The sequence below is a fragment of the Stegostoma tigrinum genome, chromosome 4, assembly GCF_030684315.1.
Source record: "Stegostoma tigrinum isolate sSteTig4 chromosome 4, sSteTig4.hap1, whole genome shotgun sequence".
In the NCBI taxonomy this organism is placed as follows: Eukaryota; Metazoa; Chordata; class Chondrichthyes; order Orectolobiformes; family Stegostomatidae; genus Stegostoma; species Stegostoma tigrinum.
The window spans coordinates 99,057,721-99,078,280 of record NC_081357.1 but is presented as its reverse complement, the minus strand read 5'-3'; the positions used below and the strand labels follow the sequence as shown (position 1 = coordinate 99,078,280).

The 20,560-nt window shown below is 42.7% G+C and overlaps 1 protein-coding gene across 1 annotated transcript in view; it reads left to right on the top strand.

The window, feature by feature from the left end:
- Nucleotides 1-267: 267 nt before the first annotated feature.
- ddx43 (DEAD (Asp-Glu-Ala-Asp) box polypeptide 43) overlaps nt 268-20,560 on the top strand; it is a 62,947-nt gene continuing 42,654 nt past the window's right edge. The window contains exons 1-5 of the mRNA XM_048531035.1: nt 268-601; nt 5,998-6,053; nt 7,738-7,876; nt 8,534-8,680; nt 8,839-8,920. Coding sequence (XP_048386992.1) covers nt 268-601; nt 5,998-6,053; nt 7,738-7,876; nt 8,534-8,680; nt 8,839-8,920 — 758 coding nt within the window. The remainder of the gene's footprint in view (nt 602-5,997; nt 6,054-7,737; nt 7,877-8,533; nt 8,681-8,838; nt 8,921-20,560) is intronic.

Sequence of the window (20,560 nt, the reverse complement as noted above, 5' to 3'; positions counted from 1 at the left end):
GGGGGTCATTGGTGGGTTTGGATGTTATTGACAGGTTTGGGGGTCATCGACAGGCGTGGGGACCATTGACGGGTTTCGGGGTTATTGAGGGGTTTGCAGGTCATTGACGGGTTTGGGGGTTATTGAAGGGTTTGGTGATCGGTTCAGGAGACACTGATGACTCTTAGGGGACATAGGGAATGGGGCCGCGCTTCCCCGCGCTGTGCTCACCCCCGCGCGCTCCCTGATAAGGTGGGCGGCTGTGCGCGCTCCCAGCGCTGGTGGACCATGTCGGACTGGGAGGCGGACAGCGGCGACGAGCAGGCTCCGGCTCCGGCTCCGGCGGCGGGAGGGGGCTCGGGCCTGGGCCCAGGCCCACAGGCCGAGTGGAGGCCGCCCACGTTCCCCAAGGGGGCCCAGAGCCGTCCTCGGAGCGAGCTCGGGGCCGGGGACCGTTGGGAGATCCGCGGGGAGTCGAACCGGGGTCGGAGGGGGAGACCGTCCGGGAGCTGGGGCCGAGGCGGGGGCCCGGTTTCGGGGTCGGCCCGGAATGTTCCTCCTCCATCAAACTCCCGTTTCCTCAGCTTCTACATGGAGAGTGCGGCAGTGGGCACCGTGATAGGTGATGGGGGTTACATACGGGGGGGGGGGGGGAGAGGGGCTGTGATGGGGGGGTACATACCGGGGCGGGGGCGGGGCTGTGACTGGGGAAATACCTGCAGGTAAACACTGAGTAGGGGGTACTGGCAGGGGCTAAATACCAGGGCGGCCTGTCACTGGGTAAATATTAGGGGAGAGATTGTCAGGGGGTATATACTGGGGCGTGAACTGTGAGAGAGCAGGTACCTGGGGTAAATACTGGGGTGGGGGGAACTGTCAGGTACAAATATGGAGGGGGGGAACAGTCTGTTGAGGGGGTTAAATACATGGGGTGATCTTCAGGGAAGTAAATACCCGGGGGGGGGGGGAGAGACTGTCAGGGGCAAATACCTGGGGGGATACTGGTAGGGGTCAAATATCCACAGGGAGTCTGCCAGGGGTCAAATACCCGGGGCAAATACCTTGGGGAGACTGTCAGGAAGTTAGTACCTTGAGTAAATACCCAGTGGATAGTGTCACAGGGTAAATACCTGGTGTAATTGCCTCGGCAAATAATTGGAGGAGACTATCAGGGAGTGAATACGTGGGGCAAGTACCCGAGGAAGACTGTTGGCAGGGGTGCGGTCCTGTCTATTGATGAGATTCGGAGGATAAGTGCCCAAGGGTGACTGCTGTGGGGTCCAAATGGGAAGTTCGGGGGTTACGTGCCTATGTACATGCATCTGCATAAAGTGTGAAGTTAGGACTAACTCTCCAGGTGTGAGAGTCAAATCCAAAATCTTGGTTTATGTTTGTTGGGGTTCAAGCCTGGTGCAAATTCCTTGAAAATATTTCTGATTTGATTGTCAGTTGTAAGTAACCACCGATAAATACTAGATCGCAATCCTGCTGGCAGGAGTACCCTGTTGTAATTGTATAGGATTATGTATGCAGTTGTAAGTAAATACCAAAGTGAGAATTTCAGAGGTACTCTGGCATACTTCAGCTTTAAATACTGTACCCAGGTGTGAAACACACTCCAGTGACTTGCATCCCTGTGTATGTCAAGAATAAATAGATGTAAATGTTATGGAATGGTAATGCAAAGAAGGGATTCATTTGCCCAACAAGAGTCTATATTTGTTCTCTGCAGAATGGTGTGGTCATTCCTATTTTCCTGATCCAATCCCTAAGCCGTTCAATTTTATTTCCTTCAAAGAAGAGAAGTCACAGATACTGGTGAGGGAGACTATTAGGGGCCAAATACCAACGAGCAAAGACAAGACATTTTTCCCTCCCCACCCTCCTCTGCTTTTCAGAGGAACCACTCTCTCCATGACTCCCTTGTCTGCTCCACACTCCCCCACCAGCCCCAAAACCCCCAGCACTTTCCCCTGCAACTGCAGGAAGTGCTACACCTCCCCCCTCACCCCCATCCCAGGCCCCAACAAGACCTTCCACATCAAGCAGATGTTCACCTGCACATTTGCTAATGTGGTATACTGTATCCGCTGTTCCCGATGTGGCCTCCTCGACATCAGGGAAACCAAGCGGAGATTTGGAGACCGCTTTGTTGAACGCCCACACTCGGTTCATGACAAACGACTGCACCTCCCAGTCACGAACCATTTCACCTCCCCCTCCCACTTCTTGTATGACATGTCCATCCTGGGCCTTCGGCAATGCCACAACAATGCCACCTGAAGGTTGTAGGAACAGCATCTCATATTTTTCTCGGGAACCCTGCAGCCCAATGGTATCAATGTGGACTTCACAAGCTTCAAAATCTCCCCTCCCCCTACCGCATCCCAAAACCAGCCCAACTTGCCCCCACCTCCCTAACCTGTCCTTCCTCCCAGCTATCCCCTCCTCCTATCTCAAGTCCCACCCCCATCTCCTACCTACCAGCCTCATCCTGTCGTCTCTTCCTTGGACTGACTTATCCCCACCCTAACTCTCCACCTACACTCACCTTTACTGGCTCCATCGCCACCTTTTTGACTTGTCTGTCTCCTCTCCACCTATCTGTTCCTTTATCCATCTTCCATTCGCCTTCCCCTCTCTCTGTCTGTTTATTTCAGAATCCCCGTCCCCTCCCCTGTTTCTGAAGAAGGGTCCAGACCCGAAATGTCAGCTTTCCTGCTCCTCTGATGCTGCTTGGTCTGCTGTTTTTATCCAGCTCCACACCTTGTTATTTATCGTTAGATTCTGTCTTGTTCACCATAATCATCATGTGGAACTTGTGAATGCTTCATGCCACTTATCAGCCCAGGTCAAATATTTGTCCAGGTCTTTTCTCCCTTGGATAGGGACTGCTATAGTATCTGATGAGCTGTGAGTAGGACTGAACACAGTACTCGTCAGCAAATATCCCCACTTCCAACCTAATAGGGGAAAGGCCATTGATGAAGTAGGTAAAGGTAGTTGGGCCTCAGACATTACCTTGAGGAGCTATAAGGGCACAGGTTGCATAGTGATAGTGTACCAACCTCCAGACTAGGAGATCCATGTTCAAGTACCACCTGCTTCAGAGGTGTGTAACAAAATCTCTGAACAGCTTGATTTTTGTTTTTTTTTTGAAAAAAACTATCCTGAGAAACTCCTGCAGTGATGACTTTGGAATCCAGAGACCAGCAGCGGTGTGCTACAAGGACACATCTTCATAATTGCTTACTGTACATGATAACTTGTTTTGTGTGGAAGGGTATAGAAATCCTCCTGTATGCCAACATAGACTCTTTTTTTCCTTTTAAAATGGATGTTTTGTTTCTTTGCTCTTGCTACCAAAATGAATGATTTGACACTTCCTGATGTAACTTTCATGGATCATGTTGTTGCCTAATTATTAATTGGTCTATATCCTTTTGTAGACTCTTTGCAACGTCAAACTTGGATATATTAGACTCTTTCCCTTTCATTGAAGCCATCGATAAACAGCCTGAAGCTCAAGTGCTGATCCTTCGAGCACTCTGGTTTCAGCCCACTCATCTCAAAAATGACCAATTTATTCCTGCGTCGTGTTTCTGCTCATTAACCAACAGCCAATCTTCAGCATTAACCCACTCCTTTGAGTCCTAATCTTGTGTAACAACATCTGGTATGGTACCCAAATTGTCTGCCTTCTGAATATACACATTCACTGGTTTACTGCTCTTCTAGAGAGTTGTAAAGGCAATGGAGATGGAAATGTAAATAGAATATTTAAATTAGGAATTTGGTGAGAGTGAGTGTTCAATGTAGAGCAGGAGTGGGGGAGGGATACTGCTTTAACTCTCCGATGCATGCAATCTGTGAAAGCATGAAGCAGTGAGTGGGCAGTTAAGAAAAAGAGTCTCGGTGCAAACTAATTTGTAAAAACAAAACCATTCAACAAACTGATAAGTAAATGTAAATAATCTAGACTTGGATAAGGCTGAGCAAATTGAGAATCCAGACTGCATTGCATGGGAATTTGTGCAAAGCTAAGTCATCCCTGGTTAAAATAGTATCAGAGATAATGGGAACTGCAGATACTGGAGAATTCCAAGATAATAAAATGTGAGGCTGGATGAACACAGCAGGCCAAGCAGCATCTCAGGAGCACAAAAGCTGAGGTTTCGGGCCTAGACCCTTCATCAGATCTCTCTGATGAAGGGTCTAGGCCCGAAACGTCAGCTTTTGTGCTCCTGAGATGCTGCTTGGCCTGCTGTGTTCATCCAGCCTCACATTTTATTATCATCCCTGGTTAAATACATTTACAGTGTTAGTTTATATTTCAGTTCCGTCTGGCTCAGAGACATGCTCATTGGAGACATTCAAAGGAAGCAGTATCTGGACCATTAACACCAAACACTGTAACTGTTCATGCAGGGTTGGTGTGAATTATGAACAAAAACTGAAGTTGCTGGAAAAGTTCAGCAGCTCTGGTAGCATCTGTGAAGAAAAAAAATCAGAGTTAATGTTTTGGGTCTGGTCACCCTTCATCAGAACTGACTTGTTGCAGTACTCTCTTTCATTTGTTTTTGAAAAAATTATGATACTTTTCCAGCGTATTCCTGCCAGACCTGCTGAGCTTCTCCAGCAACTTCTGTTTTTGTTGCTGATTTACAGCATCTGCAGTTCGTTCGTTTTTTTTTAGTGTGAATTATAGTGTACACACTAGAAGACCCAGGTGAGATAGAAGATGAGGATCAGAAATTGATCATATTCAATAGGTGCAACATATATTTTAAAAACTAAAAGAACTGTGGATTCTGTAAATCAGGAACAAAAACAGAAGTCGCTGGAAAAGCTCAGCAGGTCTGGCAGTCTCTGTGAAGAGAAAATCAGAGCCAATATCTCGAGTCCAATCACCCTTCCTCAGAACAATACTTGTTAGGGTAAGGTTGCAGACTTTTTGAAGCATAATCATAATACGGGGGATGCACATTGGAGCAGAAAACTGGCCAAAAATGGGTGCAGTGAAGAATGAAAAGTTGTAGGGGATTCAGTTTAAGGCTAAAAAGGTAAGCTTGTAGATCAGCTATCATTTCATGGAATGTACAGCAGGCTCAGGCTAAGTGACCTGCTCCTGTTCCTGTGTTTCTACCCTCAATGAACATGTTTCATTTTCTCAAAACTCACAATAAAGTGGTCGTGCAATTTCTCATTCATAAATCTGTGTTGACTGTGTTTAATTATAACCTGGGGTGAACAACACAAACTAGGGTTCATTCCTGTAATTTAGATGATAATTAAATGCTGCGACTGATTACCAATAGTAAAGATCCTTCCTTCTCTATCTTTCTTTCTCCTACTCTCACTCATACATATGGAAGGAGGGTTAGTAGTTGCTGCCATTGCTATGTTGCAGGGATCTCCCCTACTTTTCCCTGCTCTGTTCTATAAATGCTGTAAAAACTGGTGCTTCCTCAGGAGGTTTATTCCATGATAGGCATGGTGTCAACTGCCATTGCTTGAAATCCAGTTTTGCTAAGTGATTTTGAAATAGGTGGTATTTCCACTTTTGTCTAAAGAGTCTATCCCCTACTTTGGGTATATACCCTGCCTTCCTACTCAGGACACTTTACCAATATGGTAGGTAGAGAATAATTATTCTGAATTAATTATTCAGAACCCAGCTTACTTCTGTTGTACAGTTAGCCAATTTCTTTATCTATCATTTTAAACACTGTGCAGTAGCAGTGTGTGGCAGCATAATATTAGGATTCACTTGAAGTGTCTGGTGTCTTTTATAACATTGTCTGAACCAATCCATGTTGACTTCATCCTCCAATTATTTGCATTCTGTTGTTGGGAAGGCTTTTGTTGTGCAATATCAGAAGGGGTTTTTATGCAAGGTCTGAGAGTAAGACCAGATATCCCAAAAGACAAAGACATTTAAATCAGTCCAGTAACTTTACAGTTCTTTCTTCAGCTGCACTGCCTAGTTTAAGGTTTGATGTAAATATGTTTGTTTAGGTCGAGGAGGATCTAAAATACGTGAGCTGGAGGAAACATCAGGATCAAAAATACAGGTAGGAACTTGTTGAGAACATTCTCAAAACTCAAATTCATTGTGATCCAGATTCAACTGTAGAGTGTGATTTTTTTTTTCTCTAAAACCCATGGATCCCAGGTGCACCAAGTTCTAGTAAATGCAGTTAACCTGTTGCAGATTGTGTACTACGCCCAAAGTTATACAGGAACAGTTGGATGTAGTTCTTGTAGCACATTACTTTACTTTAAAAAATAACCAAAAAATTTAAGACTTCAATGTATTAAAATTGAAATTGAATTTCTGGTGCATCAATAGATTAAATGCCCCCATTTGCAAATATTAGATCTTGCCATCTGCACTTCCACATAATGGATGTGAGTTGGGGTTGATTAGTTTGGGTTGGTGCAACAAAACTATTTAACACACTGATAACCATCTGAAGGTTCGTTGATCGGCCACCTACTCTGGAAGTGTGACTTCATCCAGACCTGCAGTTCCACGTGGCTAGAGGAGAAATCTGGAATTGAGATTACATATTTTCATTCTTTCTCTTGTCCATTTTAGTAAAGGAACAGTAATGAGATTAAACAATTCTGGGATATATAGCAGATGAAAGGTATCAATGAAGAATAAAATTGTGATGCTAGGACTGTTACTGTGTGACTAAATTTAACATTTGAGGTATTTGGGAGGTCATGAGTCTGGACAGTGTAAGTAGGGAGATTTAAAGCAATTGGCAAATGAAGTGATAGTGACGCAATGATAATGGGAACTGCAGATGCTGGAGAAATCAAGATAACAAAGTGTGAAGCTGGATGAACACAGCAGGCCAAGCAGCATCTCAGGAGCACAAAAGCTGACGTTTCGGGCCTAGACACTTCATCAGGTCCAAAACCTCAGCTTTTGTGCTCCTGAGATGCTGCTTGGCCTGCTGTGTTCATCCAGCTTCACACCTTGATAGTGACACAAGTTTTTTTTCACACAGCAAGTGGTTAGGATCTGGAATGTACTGTCTGTGAGTTGGTAGAGGCAGAATCAGTTGAGGCTTTCAAAACAGAATTGCATTATTATCTAAAAAAATCATGCAAGGGTGCAGCGAAAAGGCAAGGGAGTGACGCAAGGCACCATGTTCCTTCAAAGTGCTGGCACAGGCACAACAAGGCCAAACGGCCAGTTTCTATGCTGTGACTTGTTCTGTGATTTTCTTCACACTGTAGCACAGACACTGTTCAAAACAGGGAGAATGTTCCACCAACTGTTCCATAAGAAGCCTGCACCACCGCCACCAACCACCACCACCCCACCCCCCGCCCCCACCCCCACCAAGTGCAATGATGAAACCCAAGATAAAAGCAGCATTTCATCAACTTAGAAAGCAAGCAAGTATCAATTCTGAAACATTCATGTTATTCTTAAAAGCAGGACAAAGATTAACTGGATCGTGGCAATAGTGAAGTTTAAGATTGAGAGCATCTTGTAGCAGAACTGAGGTTCTTTCAGAGTTTGAAGACAGCAGGTCTGATTTTGACTGTCATTCTTCCCGATTTGTGATGTAAGCTCCAAACAAGGCTGCACATCACTGCTAAGGAGAATAGAGTCTGTTAGCTTTCTGTATCCAATACCATTACCACAAGCAGTTACTAGAATAAACTGCTGTGCCCTATTTTGGTGCTGTTGGACTGCCGATTTTGCACCATGTTTTTACATATCTTTCATTTTAGATATTAAAAGGAGATTTTGAAGTTGAAGTGAAGCTGTTTGGAAGCCACACAGCACAGCTGAAAGCCAAGGAGCTAATTGAGAATATTGTTGAGAGGAGAAATGCAGATGAAGTGAATGGAACAAAGAGGACTGAACGAAGTAAGTCTGAGAGGTCCTACTTTTCCTACAGTGTTCACGCACTTCATGTTTGACATCAAATATTGTTTATCATGTTTGATCAGCTTTATTCCAAAGTTATGTCAACTCCACTCTGTATCCAGAATGTTCACCGATTGCTCTGATGCAGGAGGGTGGAGGTAGGAAGTAGAGAATTGTCCACACTCACTGACTGTTGTGGAGGGGAGGGAAGCACGTGCACTGCCCTGGAGTAGGAGAATGAAGCAGTGTTTACACTGTCTGAGGGTGGGATTTGCCTCCCTTGACTAATCAAACAGAATCATCATATTGATTCCAAGTTGCTATGATAAACCTGATCCAAGGGTCCTGCTCTTGAAGCCTATGGTGCAATCATCGATTTCAGACTCTGTCACAAACCACTCTAGTTTAAGGATCAGCCAAATTAACCAATTCTGTTGCTCTCCATTACTGTAGAAGGGCGCTCTTCTAAGTGATTTGCCCATCGTTAAGGTTGTGATTTGTGTCTGGGACTGATTTTTAAGGTGCTTTAAGTCTAAAAGCAGTTGGTGTTGTGGCACAGATCTCTGGATCTCAGATGTGGAAGGAAGCTCACAATCTGTGGGAAATATTCATTAATTGTTTGCCTTTTCTTCTTCCTTCCTTTGCCCATCCCTCAAGGCATTTCATCAAAATTAAGTAACAGTGCAAGGACCAGCTCTGACACTTACTATGCTAAATGCAGCAACGTGAGCACACCCCATCCTGTCATCAACTGGAACTCATTGCGTGCAAACAAGGAGAAATATGAAGCCATGAAGTGGGCCGGTTGGTATTTCCCTTCTCCTTACCTGTATTTCTCCTTACACAAACACTCAGAAACCCTGGTCACCAATGCAGACTGAGGCTGAGTCTCCGTAGCCCATATTAAGATTGACTAGAACGGATCTGTTTAACAAATAACAACTTTCTCTTTTTGCATTAAGGCCTTTCACCAATTAAAAAAAACTTCTACATCGAAGCTGAGACAGTTGTCAATATGACACCAGAAGAAGTTACAAATTGGAGGTAATTTTTTTCTGGAATCTGACAATACAAATTCAGAGATACATTTCCAAAACTTTTGTGATTTGTTTTTAACTCCAGCTACTAAAAAGCTGAAACTTGCCTTCTGCAGTTCTCTTGTAGCATTTGGCTGGCAGCCTGGTCTCTAGACCTGTGTCTGCAGCACTCAGACTTGCTTTATAAGATTGGAAAGCAATATAATTCAAATAGTATTTGAATGCAGTATATGCTGCCTCACCATTTTTGAGTTAGAGCAAATTGCTTCAAAGAAAGGTATTGGCATTCGAGGCCTTTGTTGCCAGTAAGCTGCCCAGTCGTGTAACTGCTTGAAAGTTCCTTAATCAGCCAAGGACAGGTCAGTCCCTTTCAGTTACCTGCAGTTGCAGGCTGTGCAATTTAGTTTAAAGGGCATGGGCACTAGAATTCCAAAAAAAGGAGGAGGAAAGTTAGTCATGACCAAGTTAGCAGCTATCTTGTTTTGAGTCTGAAGGAAGTGGGTTCAAGTCCCACTCCAAAGATTCAAGGCCAGTAATCAAAGCCAATACTCCCAAGGCAGTGCTGTGTGTATGGCTGTGCTGGTGGAGAGACAGATCCAAGCAAGGGCTGCAGTGTTGGAGGGTCAGTAATGAAGGGTGGCTGCACTGTCAAAGGTCGGTATTGCATGAGAGTTGCCTTGTGAGAGATGCAATGTCGCCATGCCAGAGGAGGATAGAACCTGGGAAGGGGTGATTGTTGGATGGGCTGCATCATCAGAGGGAAAACATCAAAGATGCGTGCACTATCAGAGGAGCAAAGCTGAGGGACGTGATGTTTTTCAGATGAGATGTACAACCCCAAGGCCTCATCTGCCCTGTCAGGTAAATGTAAAACACCCTATGATACTACTTTCAGATAAAACAGAGGAATATTCACTGTTCTGGTCCAAATTTACCCCTCAGTCAACATCACTACCACTGTTCATTTATCTCATTGCTGTTCATGGGATCTTACTGTGTATATGTTGGCCATTCCCATCATTCCTATGTCATAGTAATGATGATTCTTCTGAAGAAAATGCTTCACAAAAAAGCCAAAGAACAATGAATGCTCGAAATCAGAACCAAAAACCAAATTACTAGAGAAACTCAGCAGGTCTGGCAGCTACTGTGGAGAGAAGTCTATTAATGTTTTGAGTTTAGTGACCTTCTTCAGAACTGATTGTAGCAAGGAAAAGGCTGGGATAACTGCTGATGATGGAGTGGGGGAAAGAGTAAACAATACATGGAGATGGAGCTCAGACGGAGAGGATAGCAATTGGACAGACAAAGGAACGGATAATGATCAGCTTGGGAGGATCAGTAGCTGCTAATGGGCACCATTAGTTGACAATGGATTGTGTGGGGTAGCAGCTCATGTAATGACAAGGACTGGTGTGTGTGATTAGGGTAAGGACATAAGTGAAGGTACTCAAGACCTAAAATTATTGAACTCGATATTGAGTCCTAGAAGCTTGGATCCCCAAGCAGAAAATGGGATGTTATTCTTGTAGCTTACACTGAGCTTCGCTGGAGTACTGCAGCAAGCGTGACGCAGACTTGTTGGCCAGGGTAAATAGTGCTGTGTTAGTGATAGGCAGCAGAAAGCTCAGGATCATTTTTGCAGATGGAACTCGGGTGTTCTTCAAAGCGGTAGCCCTGTTGGCATTTGGTATCCCCAATATAGAGGAGACCACATTGTGAGCCGCAAATACAGTAAATTAGATTGAGTGAGGTGCAGGTGAATTGCTGCTTCACCTATGAGGTGTGTATGGGGCCTTGAAGAGTGAGGAGTGAGGAAGCAGATGGGCTGGCGTTACACCTTCGGTGATTGTTTGGGAACGTGCCATGGGTGTTTTCGGGAATGGAGGAGTGTCTGATGGTGGCAGAAACTAATGGTCCTTTTGATGTGGATGCTAACGGGATGCTAAGTGATGACCAGGGGACCCCTATCACTATTGTGAGAGGGAAAGTAGGGGACGAAATATGGGAGATGTGTTGACCACAGCTAAGGGCTCTTGACCACGGTGGTGGGGAATCCCCAGTTAATGAACAGAGTGGACATGTTGGAGGCCTCCTTGTAGAAGCTGGCATCATTGGAACAGATGCAGTGAAGCAGGAGAAACTGGGAGAATGGAATGGATTCTTTACAGGAAGCAGGAAGTGAGGATATATGGTTATGATCACCAAGAGAATTGGTGTATTTGTAGTGGATAATGTTGCCAGCCTGTCCCCAGAAATCGAAACCAATGTCGAGGAAGAGAAGCAAGGAATCAGAAATAGACCAGGGGAAGGTGAGGGCAGGGTGGAAATTGGATGAGAGGGGGAATAGTCCAATTATGTCATTGATGTACCAGAGAAAGAGTTATGGATGGGAGCTGGAGTAGAGCAGGAACAAAGAATGCTCCACGTAACCCACAAAGAGACAGGCATGACTGGGGCCCCATGCAGGTGCCCATGGCTGCACTTTTGACCTGAAGTAAATGAGAGGAGTTAGAGGAGACGTTGTTCAAAATGAGAACTGGCTCGGCCAGGTGGTGGAGGGTGGTGGTGATGGATGAGGACAATTTAGGCCTTTTTTTCCAGGAAAAAGCAGTGAACCCTGAGACCGCTCTGATGCAGAATGAACGTATATTGCACGACCGTAGTGAAGAGGAGACGCTGAAGCCTGTGACTTGTCATAAGAATCATGGATGTAAAGTGAGAAGGGTCTGGACAAAGGAAGAAAAAAAATCGAGTTGAGGTTGGAAAATGCGTCATTGGCTTTGAAGCACTTTGTCATGTTGTGAAGCTGTCAAAGGTGCTGAATTCTGAACTTTGAGGAATGAGAAGGTCACATTAAAATATCCTTTTAGCGCTTTGTCAGGGTAGATGCAAGATCAACGGTTCCTCTGGCTGCTTTGGAGGGCGGGGGTTGCGGGGTGATGTTGAAATATGGGATACTGAATAAGAGATCATTTAGGACTGAATTGAGGTGCGGTTGCTTCACTCTGGGGATGGTGAATTTCTGGAATACTTTGCCTCAGAGGGTTGTGGAAGCTCACTGATTGTATAGTTCCAAGACTGTTGATGCATTTCTAGATATGAAACATATTAAGGGTTGTGGGCATAGTGTGGGAGAATAATCTGAGGTAGAAGATTAACAATGATCTAGTTGAATACAGACTCAAGGAGCTGAACTGCCTACTTCTGCACCTGTTCCCTGTGCCCCCTTCTCCATACAATTCCTTTCTTGTATATTTGGAACATCTGTGGGCCAACTGCCGGGGTGATCAGCCTTATACAACTGTGCTCAATTGATTGGAGTGTTGTAGACTCCTTGGACTCAAAGCTGCAAGCAAGTGGATTTAATTCCCAGTCATCTTAATTGTTGCAGTGTTTGAGTGGTGGCATTTGTACCCTAGCGATTAACAGCTGTTGAATGTTCTCCATTTTATGAAATATGGCTGGCTTCTTACTAAAGCAAAAAGGAATTATTGCTTTTGCCATCTGTGTTTTGGTGACTTTTTTTGCCCTGATTGCTGTTCAAATGTTGAGTAATTATTCTGGCAGATGTAGTTCTGCTTCTTACCATTAGCTGTCAATAAGTACCTTCCCTGCTGCTGTTGGAAAGCTGTATCGGGTGTGTTAATAAGTAGTTTTGTATTGTGAGGAAGGAACTGAACCCGATTTCCATTTTCAGACTCGAAGGGCAGGTGGACTTTCACACAAGTAGATCCAGGTGGATAAGGGTCAGGAGTTTTTTTTATCTTAAAGCAACACTTTCCACTGTTAGATTTACAACCTAGTCTCGGAAGAGTCATTTCTGAGAGGGTGTTGCCCCATGTCCAGATGGGAAGAGCTGATTAGCTGCAAAGTTATCAATCTCTTTCAGAGCTTCTCTTGGCAAGAACAGTGTATTTACTCTTAGCAGTTCTTGCCTGAGAGAACAATCCACATACGTTGATTTTCCAATACTTCCTTTGACCTCTGTGAATCCTGTTCTTGTATTCATTTTAATCCTCCTTAATTTGAATTAGTTGTACGAAATAATTCTTCCTGTACTGTTCACTTAAATGGCTTAACTTCAAATAACTCTGGAGGATTCCATTTTTCAGGTTAAAACACAACTTCGATTAAGTGGAGTAGACTATGGATCTACTGTAAATTTTGGATAAAGTTTGCATTTCTGAGTTGTGGGATAGTTTTTTTTAAGGTCTTTGTGAAAATTTGTACCTCAGGTTGTGGATGCAGTTGTTCATTAGCTCACTGAGCCAGTTGTTCTGTGGTGTGCAGGCAATTTTTTACCCTTCTAGGCAACATCATCAGTGTGACTTCTAATTGAAGCATTGGTGTTCTGCTTCTTTGCAGAGTTATATGATCCTGTGGGTGTGATGGTCATGTCGCTTACAGTTCTGTTGTTTTAGCAGTGGTCTGTATACGGGATCTGTTTTTATGTGTTTGTTAATGTTGACATGTCTGTGTTCACTTGTCCTGGTATCGTCACTTTGTCCCAGTTGAACTGATGGCCCTCATTGTCTATAGATATTGAGACAAGTGAATATCGGTCATGTCTTTTTACTGCCAGCTGGTGTTTGTGTATCCTGGTCATCAGTTTCCTCCTTGTTTGTCCAATGTAGCGTTTATTGCACTTGCTGCAAGAGATTCTGTATATCACATTGATTTTGTTTACTGTCGATATGGGGCCTTTAGTCTTTGAAAATGTTTGGCACAGTGTTGCTGCAGGTTTGTGTGCAATCTCGATCTTACTTGGTAGTCATCCCTGATATATTTTTAATGGGTAGTATTGCTAGTATCTTCTGTTGTACCGAGTCCTTTGATTGCCCTTGTTTCGTAGGCATCTACAGATGAAACTTCTTGGGTATCCATTGCCAATGAAAAATTTGTGTAGGTGTTCCTGTTCCATTCTCCAGAGTTCTGGGTGTTGCAATGTGATGCAACTTGTTTAAATAGTATCTTGATGCACTTCTGTTTGTGTACGATGGGGTGGTTGCTATCGAAGTTAAAGATGTGATCTGTGTATGTGGCCTTCCTGTATACTGGGGTCCAGAATTTGCCATTAGTCAGTCTCCCTACCATTACATTTATTTGTTGTTTCCTACCTCTCTAGTGAAATTTGTTTGCAAAGATGTTGTTGATAAGTTGTTGGGTTTCTTCTAATTTCGTGCGTTTGATTATTACAAATGTATCATCCACATATCCTACCCACAGTTTTGGTTGGATTATAGGAAGGATTGTGTGTTTCCCATCTCTGCATCACTGCTTCCGCAATTCGACCTGAGATGGGTGATCCCATCGGTGTGTCATTAATTGGTTTGTATACCTGTCCATCGAACGTGAAGTGGGTTGTGAGGCTTAGCTTGAGTGATTTCAGTAAGCTGCCCTTGCTGATGTTGTTGCCAGTGTTCAGGTCGGTGCTCCTTGTACATCACGTACTGTGACTAGTGTCTGTCTGGCTAACGGTATATCAATGGACATAAATAGTGCTGTAACATCGAAAGAAGAGATCATGATTTCGTCCTTGTCAATTTCAGTTGTCTCAATACACACAGACAGTGAAAGCATTCAGCTTGATTGGGACAAACGAACACCAGACATGCAAGGGAATTCCTGGAAGCCTGGTTCTCAACACAGGACTCCATCAACAAACACAAAAATAGACTCTGCATACAGACTGCTGCTGAAACAACGGAACCGCAAGTGACAAAACCATCACACCAGAGGATCTCATAAATCCGGAACAAAGCAAAACACCAACATTTCAATTAGAGGTCGCACTGATGATGTGTGAGGTGATTCACTTTGGAAGGAGTAACAGGAGTACAGAATACTGGACTAATGGTAAGATTCTTGGTAGTGTGGGTGAGCAGAGAGATCTCGCTGTCCATGTACGTAGATCCCTGAAAGTTGCCACCCAAGTTGTTAAGAAGGTGTATGGTGTGTTAGGTTTTATTGGTAGAGGAATTCAGTTTCGGAGCCGTGAGGTCATGTTGCAGCTGTACAAAACTCTGGTGTGGCCACACTTGGAGTATTGCGTACAGTTCTGGTTGCCGCATTATGGGAAGGATGTGGAAGCATTGGAAAGGGTGCAGAGGAGATTTACCAGGATATTACCTTGTATGGAGGGAAGGTCTTATGAGGAAAGGCTGATGGACTTGAGGCTGTTTTCATTAGCGAGAAGAAGGTTAAGAGGTGACCTAATAGAGACATACAAGATAATCAGAGGATTAGATAGGGTGGACAGTGAGAGCGTTTTATCTCAGATGGAGATGGCTAGCACGCGGGGACATAGCTTTAAATTGAGAGGTGATAGATATAGGACAGATGTCAGAGAGTAGTAAGGGCGTGGAATGCCCTGCATGCAACAGTAGTAGACTCGCCAAGTTTAAGGGCATTTAAATGGTCATTGGATAAACATATGGATAATAATGGAATAGTGTAGGTTAGATGGGCTTCAGTTTTGTTTCACAGGTCGGCGTAACATCGAGGGCCAAAGTACCGTACTGCACAGTAGTGTTCTATGTTCTGTGTTGCCTAGAAGGGTAATGAAACATGTATACACCACAGAATAACCTACATGGCGAGCTAACAACCAACTGGATAGAGCTTTTGCTACGTTGTGCATTTTTTTGTGTAATTAATCAAAAATTGATGTGACTTGTGCAAAAATCAAGAATTTTAAGCACGAGGTGCAATCAAAGCATATCATTTTCTGGTAATTCTGCACTAGAAAACAGCCCAACACAAGAAACTACTCTGTGACTGAACTATCTCCATTGGATGTTTTATTTGTACCACATATGACCTTTCAAAGAAGCTCTAAAAATGAAGCTTTTGCTTTGTGCACGAGAGTACAAATATATATTTTTTAAAAGCTTTTCCACTTAAAATTAATTTACAAAGCCATTGACTAATATATCCTTTAAAATCAGTAGCAAATGGTCCTATGTATTTGATGAAAGTCATTTAAACTAAGGTGGAGATCGATATTGAATAAAAACACTTCTTGTGATATACTAATTTTCTGTTGTATAAGGAACACTCCAAGTTACCATCCATTAACATACAAAGCAATTTTGTTTTCAAATGTTACACAGCATAGTGTCGCCCAGTTGCCCAAGTTCATGGCAGATTTTGTTGTTGATGTGCAGTTTGTTAAGGGAAAATGGTAGGGGATCAGGGAGAAAACACTTTAAAAGGGTGCAGATCTCCAACAGCATCCAATACAACAACTCCAGGCTATTAAATTTGAATGCCATTTTGCTTCCCACATCAATCACCACAATTAAAAGCAATTTGATAGGTAAAATAATTGGAGATATTTAAAAATTTATATTTAAATATTTATACTTGTATTGAAATCATATGTAAGAAAAAATATTATAGGTTTATAAAACTGGAATTCTTTTATAATCTTGCAAGCTTTTTCAGGTATGGTGAATTTATTTTACTCGGATTTCCCACAAAATGTCTTCAGACTGGATACTAAGCCATGTTGGTACTTGGCTGTTAGAATTCTAAGTTCTCTCATTCTGTTATAGGATACTTGAGCAAAGACCTTTTGACAACCTGGATAAATTACATCCACTACATTATTTCTCTTACTCCGTTACTTCATTAATCAAAAAGTTTGGTGAAGCACAATTTTCCTTTTGAAGTTCATGTTATTCCTTATTAGAGTTTCAATTTCTAGATTTCCATTTTTTACCTTTTGTGAGAAGTCCACTTTTCCTATAATCAACATTGAGCTGATTGGTCTGCCTCATTCTTAAACATGAGAGTCATATTAGCAACACACCAGTGCTCTTGTGGTATACTTTTTTACGCTGAATTATTAAATATCTGTTGTAAAGCAGTTTCTTTAGTAATCTCATCCCTAATCATTTTCAATTTTGTGGGTTCAGTCCATTCAGACTAGGAGTTTTACCCTCTGAATTTGTTTATTTACAATATTCCCATTTATGTTTAAATATACTTATTGTCACAGCACTAAATGATGAGATGGACAATGTGTCCTATCTTCCTGGGAAATATTGAAACAAAGTAATTTAGCATTTCTGTCATTTCATTCAGTCCCTATGAAATTATCCTGTCTAATTAATGTGTCTGAAATATTTTACTATTTTGTGTAAATTTTGTAATTTTTCTTTTCCTTCCTAATTGTTTTTCTTTAAGCTTTTTGTTTTCTTTCTGCTTTCCGTATACTTAATTTAAGCTCTTTCTTAACCCTCAGTTGTGCTTTATGCCTTTAGTCATTCATGGAATTGCAATATTGTTTAATCTGATCTTCTCTTTTAGCTGAATAAACCTTTCCTGCATTACTATGAGCACTGTTAAACGTATCCCATTGTTCTAAACAACTTTTTGCTAATATTGTTGCCCTTTTTCCTTCAAGTTCTATTTTCAGCCCCTCACAGTCAGCCTTTCTTAAACCATTAACCTAGTTCTCATATTTGTCTTTTTCTATCATGATCTTGAAGTATATGCTCTCTATTGCCTAGATATTCCCCTACTTTTACTTCTCTTGCCTGTTCTGGATTATTTCCCATTACTAGCTTGGGCTTTTTACACTTGGACTAAAAAGGAGTGCTGTAAATGTTATAAGAACAAGGCCAACATTAGAACAAGGCCAACATTTGTAATCTCCCTAATTGCTGTCAAGAAGGTGGTATAAGTCCACTGCTGTGCTTTGGACCATAGTAGGTCAATTGTTGCTGTTAAAGGTGGAGTTCCAGGATTTTGATCCAGCCACAGTGAAGGAACAATGATGTAGTTCCAAATCAGGATGCCACATCTTGGCAGGAAACCTGCAGGTCATGGTGTTCCTGTGACTGTTGCCCTTGCCCTTCCAAGTGTTAGTGATCAGGGCTCAGAAGATGCGCAGTGAATTGCTGCAATGCATTTTGCATATGGTGCAAATTGCTACAACTGTCTATCAGTGGTGGAGGGGGTGAGTATTTAAGGTGGTGTTTAGGATACTGATGAAGCAGGCTGCTTTCTCTTGGATGGTGTCAAACTTCTTGATATTTGAGGAAGTCACATTCTTAAAGCCAAGTAGGGAGTATTCCATTACACTCCAGACTTTTAGACGGAGACATGCTCTAGGAGAATCTGAAAATAATTGCAGAATTCTAAACCTTTCGCTTCCTTTTGCAGCCTTTTTTTTGTGGCTGGTTATTCAACTTCTGATCAGTGGTAGCCCCCAGAATGTTAATTATGGGGTTTCAGCACTGGTAATGCCCTTGAACGTAAATGAAGATGGTTCGATTCCTCCTTGTTGTAGACTTTAAGGGAAATTTACAAGTGCTGGTATTAGTTGTAGACATGCTCGCTGAGCCGGTGTATTTGGTTGCAAATGTTTTGTCACGCTGCTAGGTAACATCATCACAGTGCCTCCAGTGAAGTATCAGTGTTCTGTCTCAATTGTTATTTATTTGCCTCAGTTTGTTGTGGTGTTTAGTACCACTTCTGGTTTTGTTTCTCCGTGGTTTGTACACAGGGTCTCATTCAGTGTGTTTGTTGATGGATTTCCGGTTAGAATTACTAGGCCTCCAGGCGTTCCCTGGTGAGTCTCTGTTTGGTTTGTGCGGTTACGGATGTGTTGTTCCAGTCGAATTTGTGTCCCTCGCTGTCCGTGTGTAGTGAAACAAGTGAGAATTGTTCGTGTCTCCTGTTGGCTGGTTGGTGTTTGTGTATCCGTGTTGTCAGTTTTCTTCCAGTTTGGCCTGTGCAGTGTTCCTTACAGTTCTTGTATGGTATTTTGTATATTACACCAGTTTTGCTAGTTTTGGATATGGGATCCTTTATGTTCATCAGCTTCTGTCGTAGTATGGTTATTGGTTTGTGTGCTACTCCGATACCTAGGTGTCTGAGTAGTCTTGTGGTCATCTCTGAAATGTCCTTGATGTATGGTAGGGTAATAAGTGATCCTGGTTGTATTGTTTTTCCTGTTTTGGTCTGTCCTAGAGGTAATGGCAGATTATGCTTCTCGGATTTCCATTTCTTTAGAAGACTCTGCGTAGGTGCTCCTGTTCTGCTTTGTGTAGTTCCAGGTTGCTGCAACATGTTGTGGCTCGTTTGAATAGAGGCCTAATGCAGCTTTGTTTGTAGGTGTTGGTTTGGTTGCTAGTATAATTGGGTATGTGGTCTGTATCTGTGGTCTTTCTATATACATTATTCTAGCGTTTCCCATTATTTTTGTGTTCTGCCATTACGTCCAGGAAGAGTAGTTGATTGTTGTTCTCTTCTTCTTTTATGAATTTTATTCCAGTGAGGATGTGTTCATGTGTCAGTGGGTTTCTTCTAGTTTTGTGTGTTTGTTAATCACAAAGGTGTCATCTACATACTGGACGCAAAGTTTGGGTTGTATAGTGGCGACTGCTGGCCATTGTAACCTTAGTATTACTGCTCTGCATTCGGTCCTGATATTGGGGATCTCATTGGTGCTCTGTTGATTTGTTTGTATATGCTTTCGTTGAAGGTGAATTGGGTTGTGAAGCAGAGATCTCATAGTTTCATGATGGTGTCCTTTATTGTTGGTTGTTGGTGTCCTGGGGTGCCTGCCTACTTGATTCATGTAGCAGGGTGGTAATTGTCTCTTTGGCAGGTTAGATGTTTATCGATGTAAATAGTGTTGCTATGTCGCAGGATATCATTATCTCGCCCTCTTCTATCTTGGTGTCCTTGATATTGAGGAATTCTTGAGATGAGTGGATGGTGTGGGCAGTGTTCTCCACTAAGTATTTCAGTTTCTGTTGTAGTTCTTTGGCAAGTCTATATGTTGGTGTGCCTGGTATTGAGACAGTGGGTTTGAGGTGGCTCCCCAGTTTGTGTACCTTGGGGAGTCCGTAGAAGTAGGGTGTGTCGGATCTCTCTGGCTTCGTGTCACCTGAGTTGTGTAATTTCTTCAGGGTCGTTGTATTCTCATTCCCTAACAGTGGTGCCAGGTTTATCTTCTCGAAAACTTTTGAAGTGGTGGTATTCTTTGAGCTGACCATCTACATTTCGAATTATTTTAACTAGTCTCTGGGTGTGGCCAGTGAGTATTAACACATGAATTGGTATTCTAATGGTTGGTTAGTTTGGGATGAAATGTGATTGGCAAGGTTATTGTGTAGCTATAGAATGAATCTACCTTTTGAATCTTGCGTTTGAAATTTCAGCAAAAGGTGGGCTGATTTGGATGCTGATGTTTTAATGAAAGCAATATTATTAACTTGCGAGCCCATTGCTTTTTTCCTGATGTACTAAAAATCCCGGATCAATGAGACCAACTGATGTTGGTTAGGTCCTGCTGAAAAATGCAAACAATTCTCATCCGGATCTCCCTCACTATGGATTACATAAATCAAAGACCATGTTGGTGTGGCACAGAGATATGTATTGTGTGAAGTGTAGCAATAATCTTTTGATGGCACCCTACTGATTCAAGTTGGTAGAGGTGTTTATAATGTGAATAGAGAAACCGAGTTAACATTTCAAATCCAGCATGACTTCTTCAGAACTAGTCATACACGTTCAGTCATACTGAACTCAACGTCAACTCTGTTTCTCTCTTCACAGATGCTGCCAGACCTGCTGAGTTTCTTCAGCATTTGTTTTATTTCAGACTTGTAGCATCCGCAGTATT